This window comes from Macaca fascicularis, chromosome 18, assembly GCF_037993035.2.
Source record: "Macaca fascicularis isolate 582-1 chromosome 18, T2T-MFA8v1.1".
In the NCBI taxonomy this organism is placed as follows: Eukaryota; Metazoa; Chordata; class Mammalia; order Primates; family Cercopithecidae; genus Macaca; species Macaca fascicularis.
The window spans coordinates 25,447,913-25,469,178 of record NC_088392.1 but is presented as its reverse complement, the minus strand read 5'-3'; the positions used below and the strand labels follow the sequence as shown (position 1 = coordinate 25,469,178).

The 21,266-nt window shown below is 36.5% G+C and overlaps 1 protein-coding gene across 33 annotated transcripts in view; it reads right to left on the bottom strand.

Moving 5' to 3' along the window:
* Positions 1-21,266, bottom strand: part of TCF4 (transcription factor 4) — a 364,163-nt gene that overhangs the window by 282,588 nt on the left and 60,309 nt on the right. For 3 of the 33 annotated variants that reach the window (XM_005586619.5, XM_074022495.1, XM_074022496.1), the window contains exon 1: positions 1,011-1,191. The exons of the other annotated variants lie outside the window; for them this stretch is intronic. In XM_005586619.5, the coding sequence (XP_005586676.1) occupies positions 1,011-1,029 (19 nt within the window). In that variant the 5' untranslated portion in view covers positions 1,030-1,191. Of the gene's footprint in view, positions 1-1,010; positions 1,192-21,266 lie in introns of those variants that run through there. 33 annotated transcript variants of the gene reach the window in all.

Sequence of the window (21,266 nt, the reverse complement as noted above, 5' to 3'; positions counted from 1 at the left end):
ACATACAGTTTAAAGGCAACTAAGGTCATCAAGAGTAAAATGGCTAGTGGCTTAATGTGACATCCAAAATCTCATCCCCTTTATACTAAAACAATAGAGCGGTGCCTCTAATAAGTTAATATCATTCCTCAAAATCTGTATTGAGAAGCACCTTTAGACCCTCAAATCTGTCTCCCAGAGGAATTCCATCAATTCAGACATTATTGAAGTTCTGAGCCAAAAATAAAGGTTAAGGGGGTGTGGGGAATCGCAGGAAGTTAAACTGTTAGGACTCCAGCCAGGGAAATTCCTTTGATAATCAAGCCCTACCTTCACCCTGAAGCATATCTTTCAAGAGTTGAAATAATAACTTTCTTTGGAATTCTTCATACATGAAAATGTCTGGGAAAATGATCTAAAGCAATAATTCTAAGAAATAATTAAGAGAAATGAAAGCAAAACCAAAGATTTTTAACACTGGTCTTCCACTTTCTGACACTGCTTTTCATGTTTGTCTCCTTTAAATTTCTACTAAACCAAGGCCAAGTCTCCCCCTGATGTTCTATGCAGCACCTCTTAATGAGTAAGGCCGACAGTAACCACATTCTCTGACTCAAGCTTAAAGGTGCACATTCATAACGTAAAACTCCAGATATAGCGCTCAGTCTGCCCCTTAGACTGATTGAGTCACAGCAGAGGATCCAGAATGGTTTCCATTCCTCTATTTCTCTGTCTAAAGAGTCATGACATTTCCAGGCATTTTGATAGAGATAGCAAAAAAAAAAAAAAAAAAGAGCTTAAAAAAGCAGAAATGTTTATAATATTCCACATTACTTTCTCATTTATATGTGTCCAACTTGACAGAAATTTGAAACCAAAATCCTGAACCACACATTCCAACCCAGAAGCCTTTGTAAAAAGCCCCAATCAAAAATGTCCAGCAATTCAAACTTCTAAGGATTCAGAAGTCGATAGATCAAACATTTTAATCAAGACTAAGCTTTTAAAATACAAGTTACATAAATATTTACCTCCACTGTCCTCTTCCATATGAATAGGAAGTAATAAATTCCCCCAATATATCTGGTGATTAAAATTCTAAAATACTACTTCGTGAACTTTTAAAGTTTGTGAACTGAGACCTCCACTTTAAAAGGCCTTTCTTTCAAGGGGCCTTCCTTGTTACTCTCCTACGCTCCATGGAAACAGAACATGAGTTAACGATGACCGTAGATTTTCATTTATTTGTATACATCAGTCAGTAGAAGAGGAAATGATATTGGCTTTGTGTTTATGAGCTACATTAGAAATTTGAACAATAGCAGACCTTTACTGAAACAAAAATAAAATATGAATCAACAAGATCTTTGCCAAACAGAGGTCTCAGGACAGCCTTGTTCAGTCTTCTGGGAATCCCACTGCAACAAGCACAATAAAAGCAGGACGTGCCTCATTTCCTTCAACCGTTCAACATGCCTCTCTTGGAGATGTTTGTAAATTTCCTTCCTTTACGCATCAAGCTGGCAAACTGTCGTCATTTCTTTGGGGTAATAATATCCTGTTGATGTCTGAGTAGATCTGTTTTGATTGTTTCTTCCACATAACACATACACTTTTAATATCATTTTCAACACACAATGCATGGAATTATTTTTCAACATATTCGAACATAGTTCAGCAAAGTATGAACGGAAGCAATGAAGGGCAGAAAATGTTAATAAAATCCTAGTTTTATTTTTGGATTTACAACTTAGATGTAGGTAACAGAGTAATTCCAAAAGTGGGGGGAAAAAAGCATTCTCTGCTGTTTAGGAAGCTGAAAATACTTACCTCTACGATTTTAATAAGGTATATGTTTTCATTCAATTCCTATACTGGAGTGTGGGGAATTTCACATAGCAAAAGTACCAAATCAGCATTAAAACACTGACTTGTGAAAATGGCAACTTTTATTCTACTGGATATACAAATTATACCACAGTACTTTAACAACAGAGTTCTAAATTCATTCCAAAAGTAAATTATGCTTCAAATCCAGTCAAATACTCTGAGGGATTACAAATTTTTATCTAAATAAATATTTTTTTTCTCAAAACTTAAAATTTATTTGGACCTGACGGTATCTTTCTTGGACAAAGAAGTTTTACCTAAGCGAAATTGAATTGCATTTCTCAATAAAGTTACATGACATAAAGGGAGAAAATTATACAGAGTGACAATTTTTTAAAATAATACTCAAAAAGTAAAATAAGACCAACTCTCAACTAATGTAACTTGCACTAAGGCAGACATTCTGGGTTCAAAAACAGCAAAAACTGATTTGTGAAATACTAAAAATAATTAATCATTGCTGCAAAGCACTAGATTTGGAGCTAAACTAAATGGCATGTACCATTCACTGCAATTCCAGATAACACCTTATTTTACACATGCAATAAGAATCATGAACATGAAAAATGTTCAGTGTCATTAATCCAGAAAATGCCAATTTCTAAAAGAACACAACCAGATACTATTTCGACTACCATGTTAATAAGATAAAAATAATACAAACTGGCACAGCCTTCCTAGATAGCAATTTGGCAAGATACATAAAGAGCCTTTCACCTAATAATTCCCTAGAAAACTATCCTAATAACATCCTTGCAAATGCAGACAAGTATTTATGTGCAAGGAGTTTAAGATGTGGTCGACAGCTGCAAACTGTTAAAATAAATTATGGAAGACCCATGTGATGGAGTATTACAGTGCCTTTAAAAATCACACTTTCAAAACATTCAAGGACATTGGAAAATATTCATGGTAAAATATGAAGTTTAAAAGCAATAAACAAATTTCATGTTATGTTTTTAAAAACCAAAGGGAGACAGAATCTACACAGTAATCAAAATATTAACATTGGCTATCTCCACAATGAGGGTACGTTACATTTTAATAAAAAATAAAATAAAGGGGTAGGTGTGTGTGTCTACATATATCTGTGTGTATGCATATATATCTGTATATATACGTGTATGGTGTCTATACAGACACAGATATTTATATTATAGTTTCAAACTTGAAAGATCTCATAGTCTATTATTAAGAATTTATCAAAATCGAGTGGGAGTGGTATATGTAGATGACCCAAGAATGGCAGAATGCTGGTAATTATTGAAACTGTATGACGGCAACATAGAAAATTATTCTACTATTGTGTATACACTGCATGTGTTTAAAATTTTTTCAAAATAAACAGTTAAAAACTAAGTAAAAGGCAAGAAAAAATACAGTAGCGTCATAAGATCAACCCTGAAAGAAATACCGGTACTTCTGAATGAGTATCTAGTAAGATTTCAATAGGCAAAGTAAGTACTTAAGGGTAGCAGGCAGGATACTGAGCAAATAATACTGAAGAAAGGCAATGACCTTGAGGATCAGGCCAGTGAATAACTGGTCACAAACTAATGGAATCTTACTGCTCCTTCTAGTATTAGATGAAATCCCCTGATAGAAGATAAAGGGGCACCATCTTATGGATTTCAATCAGGATATAATTCTCCTAATAAGTGGGCATTTCACCTATGCAAATCTTCACCTGGCATGAAGACGATAAAACAGCGTCACTGACTGGTGCAGACTTCAGGTCCCACCCTTGGTCACTGAAGGAAAACTATTCCTTTTACTGGACAGTGATTCCTGCATAATTCTCATGGGTTCTTTATTCTCACTGGACAAAACCTCTCTGAGATCTAGGCATGATGAAGAGTGGAAAACAAAGAGCTCATTTTTAAAACCCTCTACTCATGCCTTATCATTCCTAGCCCTCAGCTTTTTTTTTTTTTTACATCAATAGCCCATCTCCATATAAATGTCTAATTTTGCAACACTTTAGGTGCCACAATGACTGTGTGAATGAGTCAGAATATGCATTACCAAAGAGTGAAAGAGTGTAGTTTTCCTAACCAATATCTATTTTTGAAAAAATTTTTTAAAAGCACATTGCTTCTTATAATTTTTCCATAAATATCTAACTACTCTCAAAGCTACCATTTAGACTACAAATGCATCCTTCAGTTTGTTAAAGAAAATTTCCATCACTTGCAACTATAAATTTGGAAAACGCAGTAACCTTTAATGGCATACAAGATATGATTTTGCTTTCTCATATTTAAAAAAAAAAAGCTGCTTATTCCTGAAGTAATTTTTCAGAACATATATGGTTTTATAATTTTAAAGCTGATCCCCAATGTTTGATAATTCTCTATATCTTCTTTCTTTGTATTTCAATCCCAAAATCTTTTAGTTATCTTTGAAAATACATATGCATTAAAGTTTGAGGCCAGACAGCCAGCATATACTGGTAGCCCCTGCTAAGGCTAATTGAGTTATCATAAACATGTAAATCCCTTTGTATAGAGAAGCGTGGCTTTTCCTTGCCATCTAAGATGAAACTATAAAGATAAGCAAGATCTATGTTCTTGATTTGCTTTGCATGTAAATTCTTTCACATAGATAAGCTCTTGATATGTATTCCTCTTCTGAAAGATCAAAGATCATTCTTCAAAAGCCAGGTTTCTCTCCTATCTTCCATCTCTTCTCAGATTTCTACTGTATCTTTTCCCCATGGCTAATGTTCTCTGAAGAGAACCAAATTAACGAACACTGACATTCTTCATAACTATTTTAATGGCATCCTGTGGTGACAATGCAGTAGCAGGACTATTGTGGCATCGAGCAACATGGTCTCTATGCTTACTTCCTGACAGTGCCTCAATCACTGAGCATGTGTTTGAAATATTATGCATTCATACATGCACATCCATGAGCATACACACACACCTATCCATGCGCGCACGTGCACACACACACACATACACATACACCCCCCAATCATACCTACCACCATGCTGGTCAGCACCCACAGCCAAGGAAAAGTAAAGGCCTAAAAACTAATCTAGAAGATGTAAACCTGGTAACAGTTAATTCAAATAAATCATTAAATACAAAAATTTAAAGAAATACACAGCTGCTGATTATCTCAGTTCTTAAACTTGGCTCTTACAGGTTCATTACAGTTAAAGCCTCTTCCAAAGTGAACTCTGCTCAGGGCAGCCTTAGCATTCGACTTTTTTTGGACAGAAGCTTTTGGTAAGTAAAAAGCAAACAATAAACAGAGGAAAAACATACGACTTAATAAAAGGAGCACACGTAAAAATATATGGATGCACAAAGCAATTGATGTATATTATTTACTTTTTTTACAATGTTTATAGAATAGTACAATTTTTATATAATGCATACATTATCTGATTATGAATAATACATATATAATATATGGTTTATTACTATTAAAATTATTACCATATAATGGTAACTGAATTTGTGCCAGGCATAATGCTAAGCAATTAATAAACATGCTCATTTGATCCGGCCCCACTCTATAAAGAACTATAATATTACTTTCTTAAGGATGAAAATAACTTCAGCGAGATTAAGAAACCTGCCTAATTTCAGAGGAAAACACATAAACATAAAGCCATAAAGACAGTTACCGGTTCTTGTTCAGTCCTGTATCACCAAAACTTAATGTAAAGATGGAGAAACAAATTAAAGTTAAAAGATCTAAGAAGTCAGGCAAGTAGATGAGAGGGAAAAAAGTCAGAGAATGCAAGGTAGGAAAAGAACCCAGAGTATAAAACTCATGGAAAAAAATGGCCTCACCAAGTTGAGGACGGTCACACTCATCTGTTCATTCATCAGGCATGTACTGAGTGTTGACTATGTTCTGGTTACTGAGCTACGTACAGGCACATGGCTGGGGTGCAAGCTCTGAAGACATGATCCTGACCACTCCAGAAACTACAGTTCTGTCAGGAAGACTAAGTGCCTCAGCAGGTGTGATTGCTGGCACATGCCCCAGCAGACATGAGGACAAGCTGGAGGGACAATCAGATCAGTCTTCTGGGTTAAGAAAAACTCCCATGAAGTGGTAGATGTGAGCTGAATTTTGAAAGAGTAGGAGGTATAGAAGAAGGCTGTGTTCCAGTCCATTGCTTCAAAGAGGTAAAGCAGTAGAAAGGTCAAAGCCAATCAGACATGTTACTGACGACGTTTTGAGGTGGAATCTGCAGAGTGCTGCGGAAAGAAGCCAGATCATGGCACATTATATACAGAATGTCGTGTGAGAAAACTTGGCTTGAAAAGGACAGAACAAAATGAGGAGAAAAATTAGTCTCAAAATTTGGAGGGGGGTAGGTGTATTTAAATCCATCTTTAAATTTAAAAAGCCATCTTTAATTTTAAGATAGGAGAAATGGGCATATTAAAATGCTGAGGAGTCAGGAGAGAAGAGGAGGTCGGTGATTCCAGAGAAAGAGGGAGAAAGACTCCTGGCGAACATGCCCTCAGATGTAAGAGGATGACGGTAACAGCTATTGAGACTAGCAAATATAGACGTGATTACAAAATCAGATTGGGTTTAAAAGAAGTTTCCAGAAAATGGTGGTGGTGGTGTGTATATGATAAAAGACCAATTCCAAAGGCGTGTGTAACAGCGATCATTCAGTGATGAATTATGGAGACAGGGCTGTAGATGGAGAAGATGACTGGACATGAGTTTGGGAGTCTTTTTTATTTTCTAATTGTTACCTTGAACAAGTCATTTAACCTCAACCTCAGTATCCCTAACTCTTAAACAAGGATGACAGTCCACTTAATTTTTTTATGACATATCTGAAAGCACAGAAATTGGTTCATGGAAAATGCTCACTAAATCTTAGGTTAGTCTTATCTAAATCTAAAATAATACACTGTCGGGTTTTTGGGGGGTCTTTTTTTAAAAAAAGAAAAAAATGGTTTATAAGCAAAGTGAAGCAAAAGCGACAGCTTTCCATTAGGTGAACCCAAGCAGAAGACTGAGAGAAAGAGAGAAAGGCAGTCTGATTATGCAACTGTAGAACGTTAGCCTCTTGAGACACAGAGCAGAATGGAGAGTGATCTGGAAGCCTTGATAGAGAAAAAGTAGGAAACACGATCGTGAGCATTAGAAGGGGAAACGGCTGTAATCTTTAAGAGTGTGGTCAGGGAAGGCTTTCTGATATGGCATTTGAGGGAAGAGAGAGATGAAGGACCCAACTATGGAGAACCTGAGTCAAGTGTTCATAACAGAAAGGATAACAAATGTGAAGACCCTGAGGTGGGAGCTTGCATGGTGCATTTGCAGAACACCAAGAAAGAGGTGTGGCTGGGGCAGAGTGGGAGATAAAGCAGATGGTATCACAGAGGTATCAGGGAAGCCACATACCATTTTAAGGTCTTTGACTTTAACTAAATAAGGTGGGAGGTCAGTGAAGTGTTCTGAGAAGAGGAGGAATAACATCCAAATTATGTTTTAAAGATCACTGCTCCATTAAAAAACAGACTAACTAAGGTCAAGGGCTAAAGCCGGCAGTCCAGTTAGCAGACTATTACCAGAGTGCTACGAAGTCCTAGCAATAGAGGTTAGGAAAAGTGGGTGAATTCTTAAAAGTCAGAACCTTGTGGGAAATGGTTATAATAAGAGCTCCTAATGAATAACACCACCCTTCACCCATGTTTTGTGGAGTTTCTTACCACCCTGACACTGGACTATGCCATGTGACATGCTTTGGCCAATGGAGTATCTGCAAGCATGATGTAAGCAGAGACTTAAAAAGTGCTTGCTCATTGGATCTTGCTCTTTTGTGGGGCTGGCTGATTTTCTACCATGATGTGAAGAACCCTGAGCCAGCCTCTGGACGCGTAAACCATGTGGAACAGAAGTGAGCCAATTCACTTGATGCCTCCCTAAACCAACCAGGCCCTCCTGTCCACCTGCCATCAGACTGTATCCTCATGAGTGAGTGACCTCCAGTGACATCAACAAGAGAACCAACTGGCTGAGCTCAGTCCAAACAGGTGAACTACATACAGATTTGTGTGCCAATAAAATGGTTATTGTTTAAAATCACTAAGTTTGGGGAATGTTTGCTATGCAGCAATAGATAATAAATATAAGCTAACAACATTTATGAATACTTTAAATATACAATATAAGAGAAAATGAAGATATGAATAATTCCCTAGAAGTTAAGTCTGAGAAATGGGAAAACTAAAGGTGTCTTCAAATGAGATGGGAAGGCTGAGGAAGAAAGTAAATCAAGTGTAAAACCCAGAGAATTTATAAACATCCTCAGTGCAAGCAAAGCTACGTATAATTCTGTTTAGGTATAAGCAGTAAAGCAATGGTGACTCCTCAGACACACACAGCAGCTCCAATCAGGGAAGTGTGAGAGTCCAGGCCCTTGCTGGTTAGAGCTTTCTCCATCTCTCTTCTGTTTGACCTTGGATTTCAATTTTTGCCATAAGCAATAAATTGAAAGTAACAAAAATTACAATAATCATTTATATAAGTTTTCATATATCCATTATTCTCCAAATAATACTTTTTGCACAGTAACTTTTCTGCCCATCATTTATCCTAAGTGATTACATGAATTAATGGCCCACCATTAAGTACTCAGCAAAACACCTTGAATGCCTGCTTCAAGATTTAGATCTTGAAACAGACAGTGGTCTTTATATGCAAAATCTCTAATGACTTCTAGAATGCATGGAGTTTATCTTCCTTACATTACCAGCAATATGATGATTTGCCGTCTGTTATATATAAAATGTTTAAATGTTTACAGCTAATATGAATTCATCAAGTACAGTTAAGTAGAGTAAATTTAGTTCTATGAAACTTTACACAACTTCACAGAAACAAAATATCAAAGACTCTATCAAGGAGCTATAAAAACTGTGTATTAGAAAATAGAAGCAAAAATGAAAAAATGTGTGCAAAGATATGGAAATAACCAAAATCACCAAATATGTAGGAGAGACTTAAGTAAATGATGGTAAGTCTAACAGTTTAACACTAGTCATTAAAAAATTCAGAATGTAAACTATTGGAAAACATATTCTATACATGAAAAAATGACATAGAAAAAGAACACAAAGGTATGTAAGCACTGAATAAGTATGTTTTAATTGCTTTTGATTGCCCAACAAAAATTTTTTTAACTGTCAGATAACACATGTGAAGCAAGGATGAATAACCCAGAAAAATGAAAACTGTGTGAATATATACGAAGGGACACAGACAAAAACCAAAGTTTATCAGTAACATAATAGTATTTTTAAAAAGTCATTGGAGGATTTTTTGCTGTAAATCTGTTTAAGTGTATAAAATCTGAAAGAGAATAAAGAAGTGCGACCGGGTCCTTGTATTTTTTTGTGTTTTTTCTCACAATTATCCAACATTTTAACTAGCAGAGGTGTCACAATAGCATCTTGAAAATTAAGATTTAGTTCCCTATATTCTTACATATTTATACATATCCAAGCCTGCCACACAAAAAAGAACATTCAACCCAAACTCACCAGACTATTATCTGAATGGCACTAATCAATGCTCTTCAATAATCTTCAGCACGAAGAGGGAAAATAGGTGGAAACAGGATATTATGAAAGTAAATTACATGAGCAACATTAGCAACAACATGAGGCTCCCAACAGGATCATGAATCTTAAAAAGTTAAGATGTGCTCTGGCCAGGTGTGGTGGCTCATGCCTTAATCCCAAAACTTTGGGAGGCCCAAGGCAGGCAGATCGCTTGAGCCTGGGAGTTCGAGACCAGCCTGGACAATATAGTGAAACCCCATCTCTACAAAAAAATACAAAAATTAGCCACGCATGGTGGCCCACAACTGTATTCCCAGCTACTCGGGAGGCTGAGGTAGGAGGATTGCTTGAGCCAGGCAGGTCAAGGCTGCAGTGAGCTCCGATGGTACCACTGTACTTCAGCATGGGCAACAGAGTAAGACCCTGTCTCAAAAAAAAAAAAAAAAAGAAGAGGGGTTCTAACGTTGAGAAACCACGGTACCAACTGTCCCCATTTCCTCAGCTATCAAACAGATGGAATCTGAATCTCTCCCAGAGGTACTCTGGCAAATTTGAGAAATATAATAAAAATAATTATTATTTCAGAGCCTAAAATAAAGCCTATGTAAATTCATAATATGGAGCATTGACCAGCCATAAGACAGGATGGTGCTACTGTGCACACGATTCACTTACATGCTGAACTGAGATACTCTAGGACCTTCACATTCTTCTTGCATTTCCCTGCTTAGTATATGTGTAACTTCATCTATGCTTAATTAGCAATAGTCTTCATTGATGTCATGAATAAAGAACCCAAGAAAATCAGGTAAGTGTCATTTCCCAACTGCAAAAGCAAGTTGTTGAAAGTACTCCACAAAAAATATAAAGTATGAACTGTGGTTGCTAAATGATTCTAAAAAGAAGAAAATGAAGGGGCTTCACTTCTTTCTTCACTTTACCAGGGAATTGAAAATTCAGTTTAGTGCTATAAGAATCTTCTCATCCCTCCACCTTCCCATCCCCTGAAGACTTCCCCACACCCAATGCACAAATACACTCATCAACAATTGAAAGCAATGCCATAAATTAATAATTCAAATTGACTAAGCTACCTAAAGTGAATTTTTATTTCAATGGAGGAATAATAATTTTCTTAGAAATTCTCTGTTCAATATAAGGCCAGTGATAGCATAAGAATGTCTCTAGGAATCAATTTATTCTGTCAAATTTTAACCTTTAGAAGACCAAATCAAAGCAGTGTCTTATCATCTCGGCATTGATAAAGTACTGTAAAATAAAGCTTGTCTATAAACGCATTGAGTCACTTAAATAAAAAGCAATATGTTTCACTTCTTCAGCTATATAAATATAGATATGTATATATAAAAACAAGTATCATCCCACATCCACATATATATGGCATGTGCACATGGGAAGGATCGATGATGTTTATAGATGTCTATATGTATTTATATAGAGATATACATAGGCTCCCAAGCAAAATGTTCGTTGTTTTTAAATTCTCTGATTTTTGTTGGTAACAGTTATTTCTTGTTAACCACATAGTAAATATGAGACTATCACATTATGTAAACCATGCAAAGCTGATTGAGTTACATTTTTCCCTGAAACACATATTCTGTGAATTTATAAATGAAGATGCAACTTTTGAACAGGAACACACGGCTTTATTTATGAGCAAAGAACTGGTGAAAGAAAATGTGATCACACAGAACAAGCAATGGTCAGGTTAAGGAGAAAACACCAGGGGAAACCCTGCCATTCATTAGGCAGGAATCATAACATAATTGTCTGACATTGCTTCACAGTTTTATTCCTATTACTAGTTAACCATAAGATTTATGTAGAAAGATTTCACTGTGAAATCAGTGTTCCTTAAGCCACTATAGGCTTGTGACATTTTTTCTTTCAGCCTATTCGTCGCAATTCAGAGTCTAATTATCCAGTTTGTGAAATACCTAGACCTTGGTATCGTTTCCTTTTCTCATATTTCTTATTTGGCTTCTGCACTATGTCTTTGTGACAAGGCAGAGGGGCTCAGAAAAATGGTGACATTCCTATCAACCAGCACTGCTACTTACTAGGAATTCTGGAAGTGAGTTTATTTGGAAAGACTGGAACAGCTGTCTAACAATTTTCCCCAAGAAACAAAAATAAATGGAATTATCGTTTCCTCACAATAGATTATTCATCAAGCAAAAATTATGATAAATCAGATTCAAGTAGAAGGAGTATTTTTAGCATGAAAATAACTTTCTTCAAACAGTTATAGTAATAAAAAATAATGAACTTAACTCATTACCTTAAAAGCATGTTATGTAAATGTTATCTTCTAGCTTCTAATAAAGAATAACACTTTGATTTACCTTTCATGCACTGCAATGACCTTAAATAGAGATGTCAATAAGTCTCTTTACTGCTTTACAACACCAAAAGCAAACTGTACACATTAAGTCAAATCTCATAATGCAAAACTTCCTTTCTCCCACGTGTTTCCTACCTACGTTATACGTTATCCTTCCAAGAAAATCACACCAGAACTGTCAGCTTACTCTCACCTCTACTTTATTTCTCCAGCTTCCCCACAGTGAGTTATCTGATAAAGGCCACATGCCTTCTGCAGGGTCATCCACCATTGCTCTGAAAAGTGCAGGTTACTTTAATAACCCTTTTACCTTTGATAGAGTATGACATCCACAGCACTTATGAGACGCAATCGGGTTTATAATAAATATCTAGATAGAAAATTTTCTTAAGACTTGAGTCCTCAGGATTTGTCATCCTCTTTCTAAAATCTCATTTTTAAAGGGAGTTTTTAGAAGGCTAACTATTGGAAGACCATTGCCTTCCTGAACCAGTATGGTTGGATGTGTGGCTTAAACAACATATATTTACAGTCCTCTGGCTTTAGACTTGAGAAGAAGCACCCATGAACGGTCGGATGGAAACAGCTACCATCCCCAGGGCTGGGGAAACACAAGGAAGTGGTTGGTTTTTCAGAGTCTGTAAACTCAGAGAGACGTGATGAGAAAGAGACACCAGCAGACTGGGTCTGTTATCTCCAAGGAGGTTAATTTTAGGAATGCAGACAAAAGTAAAAACTGGAAAAGACTGATGTTACCAGAATGATGATAACAAGAACAGGAAAGGAAAAGTTCTTCCTCCTCTAGCCTTCTACTCTCCCTCCAGCGCCTCCTACTGGTAGAGGCTGACATGGAGACCAGCATACCTTTTTACAAAATATATGTAGTTAGCCTCAACATCACAGAATATATTAAGAAAGGCAGACTTGGAGCGTCCTAAAGTTCAACGTGTTAAAAACTGTGTAGTGAGAAAAAAATCTGCACAATAAAATATAGGGGAATATGTACTCATAATTCAGAGGGAAATTACACTTTCAAAAACATTTTCACCCTATAAAAAATACAAGTGGAGTCTAGAAAACATCACATTTGACAGTTATATAAAATAGAACATCTCTATAAAATAGGTGTCAACACAAAAGATTTGTGAAGAGATGTAAAAGCAGATGGATGTAATAGGAAATATTGTAAAAAAAACTAAAAATGCATTAACAAAATTAAAATTTGCATAAAATTGTAGAAAAATTGTCAGTGATGTAGAGACAAACTTGAAAAGTTCTCTTAGAATAATACATGGAAAAAAAGAGATAATAATAAAAGAGGGAGTACTGAAGATCAAAGATGAAAATATCTACCATAAACACACAGTCATCATGAATCGCTTATGCATGAGGAACGGCAAGTATTATTTTGCGGAACTGTTTAACACATCTTTCTAGGTTCAAAAGAGATCTAGTTAAGAAAAAACTTTAAAAACTGAAAAGCAAATTAAAACGTATACTACAGAAAATAAGCCACATTTTCAACTATTACAAATATAAAAATAATCTCATCTGAAATACTGAGAAAGTCCTAAAATATTTATTGGGACACAAAGAGTATAAGAAATTTTAAGACACAGAAACTACACCATTTCTTTACTGGCCACACCGCAATAAAACTAGAAAGCAGTTATGAAAATTTTAAAAGCAAAAGTTGATAATCTCTTTGAAATTTAAATGACAGTTCAAGGTAGCTATTGTATTAAAAGGAAAAAACTACCAAAATAACTTCAAAAACTAATAGTACAGAGAATATTACATTATCAACAAAACTTAGGGAATGTAGCCAAATTTTTACGTGATACAAATTCATGATCTGGAACATAAGAGTGAAATAATTTAACTCAAGAGTCAATATAAGGAAAATGACTTCTATAAAACTGACCCACGAAAACAATGGAATAACAAATGCTTAATGAATTAATAAATTAGCAAACAGAAAAACCACAGTAGTTAAATAAATTCAGGAAACACAACAACACACATATCCCTGGCAGGTCTTATCGGTTTTTTAAAAATGCAAATACAAAAATAAAAAATAAAAACATATAACAATAAATATGAGTTTATTTAAATAATCTAAAATTGCATACAAAGATTGTATGTATATGTGTATATATGTATATACGTGTGTGTGTGTGTGTGTGTATAAAGACTACCCACCAGGCAATACAATCAACTGTTATAGTACTTAACTAATAAGAAGGAATTTTTGACTTTCCCTTTTTATTTTTTACTATTAGCTAAATGTTCTGCAATACACAGTATCGCCTTTACAATTAAAAAAAAATAGCTTGAGGGGAAAGGATTTTTCTGTGACGTTCATACCAGACACATAAGAAAATTTTAGTTCACGTAGCTTTAAAATGAAAAATACCACCAATATTCCAACTGTTGTAGTACCAAAACTAAAAGTCAGTTATTTTCATGAAACTACCTGAAAACTTAACACTTAAATATTCACTGAAAATTTAGAAGGTATCACTAAAATCAATCTTTCCAACATGCAGATTTAATAATTTTTAATATTTACACAGAAAAGGTCAGGCATGTTATTTTGCTGCCTCTACAGTGTGAATCGACCTAAATGAGGTTTCCTGATGATATCAGATTGAGTATATAGAAGACAAATGATTAGTTCTCTTTATAAAATATATAGAACAGGCAACTCTTCTACTAGATCATGTCCTGTTGGTCAAGATGTTTTTCTGCAAGACTCAGATATATCGTTACTATATGGTATTCATTAATAACCACCCTTATTAATCAAATCTTACATTTGTGCTGAGTGTAATATTCTTCAAGATGCTTTCATACACATTATCTAATTCGATTTAAAAAAAACAACTATGAGTTAACTAGGTCAGAAGTAGAATAAAAATAATCTTCAAACATTATGTTTATAATGGTATTTCATGAAAAACCAAAGATGTCTTGTTAATCATTTGCAGATATTCTTCAAGTGATCTTTTCTTTAAATGAGCCTTTCATGGTCAAGAAGACCGGTTATTGGTTACAGTAAATCTGATAAATCTGTATAAAAATACAATGGCAGGCCCCTTCATCATTACAAAATAAAAATCTATTGATGAAGGACTATCCCAAGAAGTATGCTAACCACCCCTTAGGCTAGTTCTGCCACTCAGCTGGATTTTACACATCCCAAGCACTACCGTGGTGGTCATTTGGCAACTAAAGGCCAGAGAATAATTTCCCATCTGGTGTGCTGCTCTGAATATCCCATTCAAGGACTAGTCTCTAGAAGTTTAAGAATAAAAAGTAACCAAAGAACTGGGAACAATGGTCAATTATCTAATTAGCATTTCAAAAGACAGTGATAAAAAGGAATAATACTCTGAGGCCCACAACTCAAATGAACAGCTGTGTGTGACAAGATCAGTTCATTAAGGCTTCAGAAGTTTTCCAAGCCCATCCTAGGTCTTCCTCCATCTCTGGCTTCCTACTTTTAGGCAGGTGTATGCCTTTCTTCTAGATACCCACCATATCCCCTTTCCCCTCTCTCTCCTCTCTTACTCTAATCAGTCCCCTTTGATTTCCTATAAAGCTACCTTTCTTAACTATTATATCAGATTTAGGTACAGTTTTAAATGTCTACTGTGTTTTTTTCACATGCTCCAATCAATTCTAAATCAAGTGAGTTTACATTTTAAATCTTAAAAAAAAAAAAACTCAATTAGATGACATTGCTTCTTCATTCCATGTAACCTTTGACTGATTTTTTTTTTTCCTGAAGGTCAATGACTCTCTATAAAGAAAAATACTCTTCTACCCATAATGAAGAAATACCACATTCTAAATCAAAGACCAGGTAGAGAGACTCCTGTTTCCGCAATGTTATTTTGTTGCTTAGTAGTAGAGAAAAGTAAATTCAAGGGCCTTATTTGTGCTTATTTGTGGTAGGAATGTGAAATGTACTATCATCGTCTCCAGTACAATCCTGTAAAATACATACAATTAATCTCATTTTATAGACTTGGAAATAGGACACAGTGAAGTTAAATAATTCATTAAAAACTGAGTTTCAAACGCAGCTGTCTTTGGCACAAGAGACAAAAGAGGTCCCTCAACTGTGCTACCTTCCTATTAAAATACACGATTAAAAAGGCTATCACTCATTAGATTAACAGTGAGACCAATTTCCACACCTCTGGCCCAAAACTTGCACAAGTAGCAAATGATGCCGATTTACACAGAAATTGAATAACTCAATTCATTTCCACCTTGCCCTCAGCTGGAACCTAGGTGCTGGATATCCATGTGAGCTTCTCTCTACAATAAGGCTTACCCCAGTTTCATGGAGGAAGAAAGAGAAATGAGGCAAAAGAAAATAAGGTGATACTCATTATTACTGGTAATAATTCTCAAGAAACACACTTTCTTGAAGACACAATAAAATTGCCATCAACACCCTTGAGCTGCCAGTCTCTATTTTCAGTGATTGTGTGCTTTACAGATACCAGCACTGACATCAGGCATCAGGTAGCCATTTGTAACATTACAGGCATCCTTATCAACTTCCAATATTTGTGTGTGTCATCAGTAGCTATATGCCACCTTTGAAGTTCCACTGGACTCAACAATGTATTTACAGAACCACAAAGGGGACAGAAATGTGTCCCACTTCAGGAAACAAAAACAAAAAAATGTACTTTACTGCACACATCACACTTGCCTATCTAACAAGGGATCCAGCAGAGGTTACTCCAGTAAAGATTACTCTGGCTTCTCGTGCTTAGCACTTATTTTACCTCTGACACCATATGGGGCCAGATTTAGTTTCGGGAAATTCTTTGCCTATGGAAGGCTCAAGGCTTGATCCCAGTAAATGTTCTGTTCCACAGACAGCAGACGGAATTTTTTTTTTTTTTTTTTTTTTTTTGGAGACGGAGTCTCGCTCTGTCGCCCAGGCTGGAGTGCAGTGGCCGGATCTCAGCTCACTGCAAGCTCCGCCTCCCGGGTTCACGCCATTCTCCTGCCTCAGCCTCCCGAGTAGCTGGCGCTACGGGCGCTCGCCACCTCGCCCGGCTAGTTTTTTGTATTTTTTAGTAGAGACGGGGTTTCACCGTGTTAGCCAGGATGGTCTCGATCTCCTGACCTTGTGATCCGCCCGTCTCGGCCTCCCAGAGTGCTGGGATTACAGGCTTGAGCCACCGCGCCCAGCCAGCAGAGGGATTTTTAATCCAGAATCCTTGTAGCAATCCTGAGAAAAGGCACTGCCCCTGGGCCCCTTTCATTACTCTGAGATGCTTGAAGGCTTTCAGATTATTTACCAACACCAGGCAAAGTCTACAGCCAGATCTAACACTCAACTGGATCCTAATTGATTTTTCCAGGCACTGTGCCTTAACCTTTGCTGGGTCACAAAATCCTCTTGCTACCCAGATAAGCTCCACAGGTGCTTTCTCCCAAACATAAAGGGGTATATATACATTTACGGACACCATTCTCCATGAACTCTAAGTCAAAACTCCTGCTCCAGGCTCAATCCACCAAGATGTTAGAACCAACCTATCCCAGGGAGTCTCAATAAGTATTTTTCACTCTAGAAGTGTAGGCAAGGCAAAATTGTGCACCACTTAGACAAGTGTTCCTGTAAACAATAAACAAAGGAGGAGATAGGTGAAAAAGTAACTGACCTCATGCATCTGTGCTTCCCTCCGCCAAGGAGGCTGCAAAGCCCACCACAAAGGTCCCCTCACTCTACCCTGCATCCTTACGGCGACACTGACCCCATAACAAACACCGCCTTCACATGCATGTCTACAAAACTGCAATGGCAGACTTACCACCATCGTGGTGGGTCAAAGAGAGGTTCATCTAAATCAGGTGAGCAGAGCGAGGGACTGTAACAGCTATCTGGAAGAGTCTCTGTCCTGTGATAAAATCAACCCATTACTGTTTTCTCTCCAGAAAGAAAAATAGTAAGGAATTGTTTATATGAATACAAATGCGTTCCTCAATGAATAGGAAATACTGAGGAAGCAGACCAAAAATTCACATCCCTGGTTCTTCTAAGGCCTTGTAACTACCATAGATTATTGGAATTCATCATTTACCTGGTGCAGATTCAACGAGGTGACATGTCAAACACACAGAGACAAAATGCATGAGGTATTATTTTTTCTCTAAATATTCCAGGTACCAGCAATTAAAAAACATAACACCACATGCATGATAAGCTCTCAATAAATACAGGCTGAATGAATGAGATATCAATGTTATTGCAAAAGATAGTTCTTTTTAGGAAACCAATGTATATCTAACTTGAAAATCCAAGAATTTTTTTCAGATTGGCCTTCCCCAAGATTTTCAAATGCCGAGATAAAATTAAAACTAGTAAACAACAATAGGAGGGAGTTATGAAAAGCGGTCAAAAATGTATTTTCTGTTATTAAAAAAAAAAAACAATGTTAAGTGTAGACACACCCTAGGAGCAAACCAACTGCACTGAGCCTGAACTAATTAAGCTCCTACAGTCCACAGCCAATTTGGGAGAAAAAGCAGCCAGGGCTAAGATATTTGTACCTACCTGAAGGTAACCTTGAAACTCTTCTGCTGAATCTTTAGAAAAAATTTGTTACACACAAAAAAACCAAAAGTGTATGACCATATGATTCTAATTAGCAGAGAGCAAAAGGGTTAAAGTTGAAAAATCTGTCATATAAGACTGCTATTTCTCCTGCCACTGCAACTTCAAGAGCACAGAACTGGTTCTCCATGACCTGGAAGCTGCATGATGTTCTCTGGGTACTTAAAGAACAAATAATTTAGAGGATGGCTATGATTAAGATCTTAGGTATCTAACGTTTGGTAAGTAATTTGGTGGGGGTAAGAAAATCGACTTCATTTAATAAAAATGAAGTTTAGAACTTCACCCTTCACACGTTCAGAAACATCACCATAATCTGATCCATTAATATCCAGTGCATAACCCAGAGGTCTCTATAATATACTGTGGACGTGTACAGCCTTATCTGGAAATACTCTTTAATTGAACCTTTGTTCATTCATAACCAATAACAGTTCTTACATTATTGGTGATTTCTAAAATCTTCTCAAGTCTAAGATAGAATATTCTAAGAGTACATTTTTGACAAGATGTAAAAGCTAAAATATATTGAAGCCACAGACTTGGATCTGTGTATAGCTAATGTTCAGAATCCACAGAAATTGGACAACAGCAAAAATACTACATATAAGTGACAACAGCACCAGTGTCATTAAAGGAAAACTGACCCTAAGGTACGTTTCTCCAAAGAATGTATGTCTCTTCATTATTGACTATTTGAAATTCCAAAAAGAATCTGAATGAGTAATATGGGTTGTTGTCATTTTCAGTGTCTTTCCCATTTTTTACATTTCTTTTTATTCTGATGTCCTTGCTTCAGTAAAATCTCATTCTTAAATATCACAACAACAGAAAAAAGACCTCAGCTGGGCGCACTGGCTCATGCCTGTAATCCCAGTACTCTGGGAGGCCCAGGCAGGTGGGCCACCTGAGGTCAGTAGTTCGAGACCAGCCTGGCCAACATGGTGAAACCCCATCTCCACTAAAAATACAAAAATTAGCCAGGTGTGGTGGCAGGTGCCTGTAATCTCAGCTACTCAGGAGGCTGAAGCAGGAGAATTACTAGAACCCGGGAGGCAGAGGTTGCAGTGAGCCGAGATCACGCCATTGCACTTCAGCCCAGGTGACAACAGCGAGACTGTCTCAAAAAACAAAAACAAAACAAAACAAAATACCTTATTCTTTAGATACTTTTGATTTTGATACCAATAAAATATTTAGCTTCCTAAACTCTAGGAAAGCTACAGTTTAGATTTTTTTCAGCATCTCATGAGTAAACAGTTCTACCTTTCATTTCTACTACGGTATTTCATCCTTAAAAAATATAGTGTGAATCATTTCAATCTCCGACTTTTATTTTTCTACAGGCAAAGAGGCAGTGAGAGAGAAAACGAGAGAATGTATGAATGACTGGGGTCTTAGCCATGATTATTAGATCTCGTCAGTTACAATCAAGTTAGTTGTGCCTCCAATTTTTTTAAAATAAAAAGGAATGATACAGTTAGCATTTATTGCTTTAGATCAATTTTCAAGGCAATCTTACCTAGATTTACTTCCTGCTGAGCTAAAATCTCTGCAGGGAATCTGTGAGTAAAATTATCACTGACATTAGGAAGGAAAAACACTGGCAACTCCACGATGGCTACAGTAACACATTTCTAAAGGGAAGTAAATTGCCAATGTTTACTCTTGACCAGGGAGAAAGGAGCCTGTCACTAGCACACCATGCTAGGACGAGGACACCAACATTTTAAATATCTAGAACATTACAAAGCCCTCCCCGTGGCCATTTCTGCAGGTGATTGTGTTAACACTCCTTTCGTGGCACATGTCCTAGAACTCAGACTTAGAAAAGGACCTAACGCAGTTTTGTGTTGCCAAGCACACAAGCAGAGACTGCTGTTTCTGAGATAATACGTTAATTTCCGAAGAACAAAAGGTTCAAACCTGACTACTCCAAAATAGCAACCACTAGGCTGCACAAGACTGTGTAACTGATTAGGGCAAAACAGTCTGCCAGTAAGAGGCAAAAACTTTGTCATGAAGATATTAAATAACTTTGCATCCACTTTCATATAAAAATTGAACGGCAATTGTGGATCTCTACAAAGAAGTCAAGCAACAAAAAATGGGGAATAAAACAGGTGATGGGAAGGAGAAAGTCTATTCTGAATCAAAACTATGCTATGCATCTTGGCTCCGTGCACTTTAGGTTTATTTGCACACTCTTTTTAGAAAGAGTAGGGGGTTGGGATTCAAAGCGGATGAAAGAGTTATTTATGAACAGACGGGACACCAGGATGGGGTGGTAAGAAAGCTATGGAGGAGTGTCTGGACTTGTGGATAAAGGAAGAAGCAGACATATGGGGAAATCTATATAGAAGAAACAGAGAAAGTGAAGAAGAGGCTAAAACAGGCAGATGGCTGGACGGTAAAGGAATAGCATTATGCGGGGGCTCTGAAGGAGGGGAGGTGGCCCTGGAAGGGGGGGAAACAACTAAGGGGGAAAAAGAGGGTCAGGAGGTGACTGCTTAGAAAGTTTTTTTGAAAGTTGCAAAAATTAGACATGGATAAAAATATTTTAAATATATATTTAAAAGCCAGGAGGAAAGAAACCAAATGAAAAAGATATCTACTTAAAAAAATATATTCACATGAAAATCAGTGTTCAAAATTAACAGCAAACATTTCTGACAGAAGTGTGAAGAAATTATAACTAATAAAAACTACAGATCTATAGAGAAGGGTCCTCTTGAAACAGACATTCTACGAAACTACCGCTAGACTGCAAATGACACTCCGGTACATCTTTCTGAACTGCATTCCTGAAACACAGTAGGCATT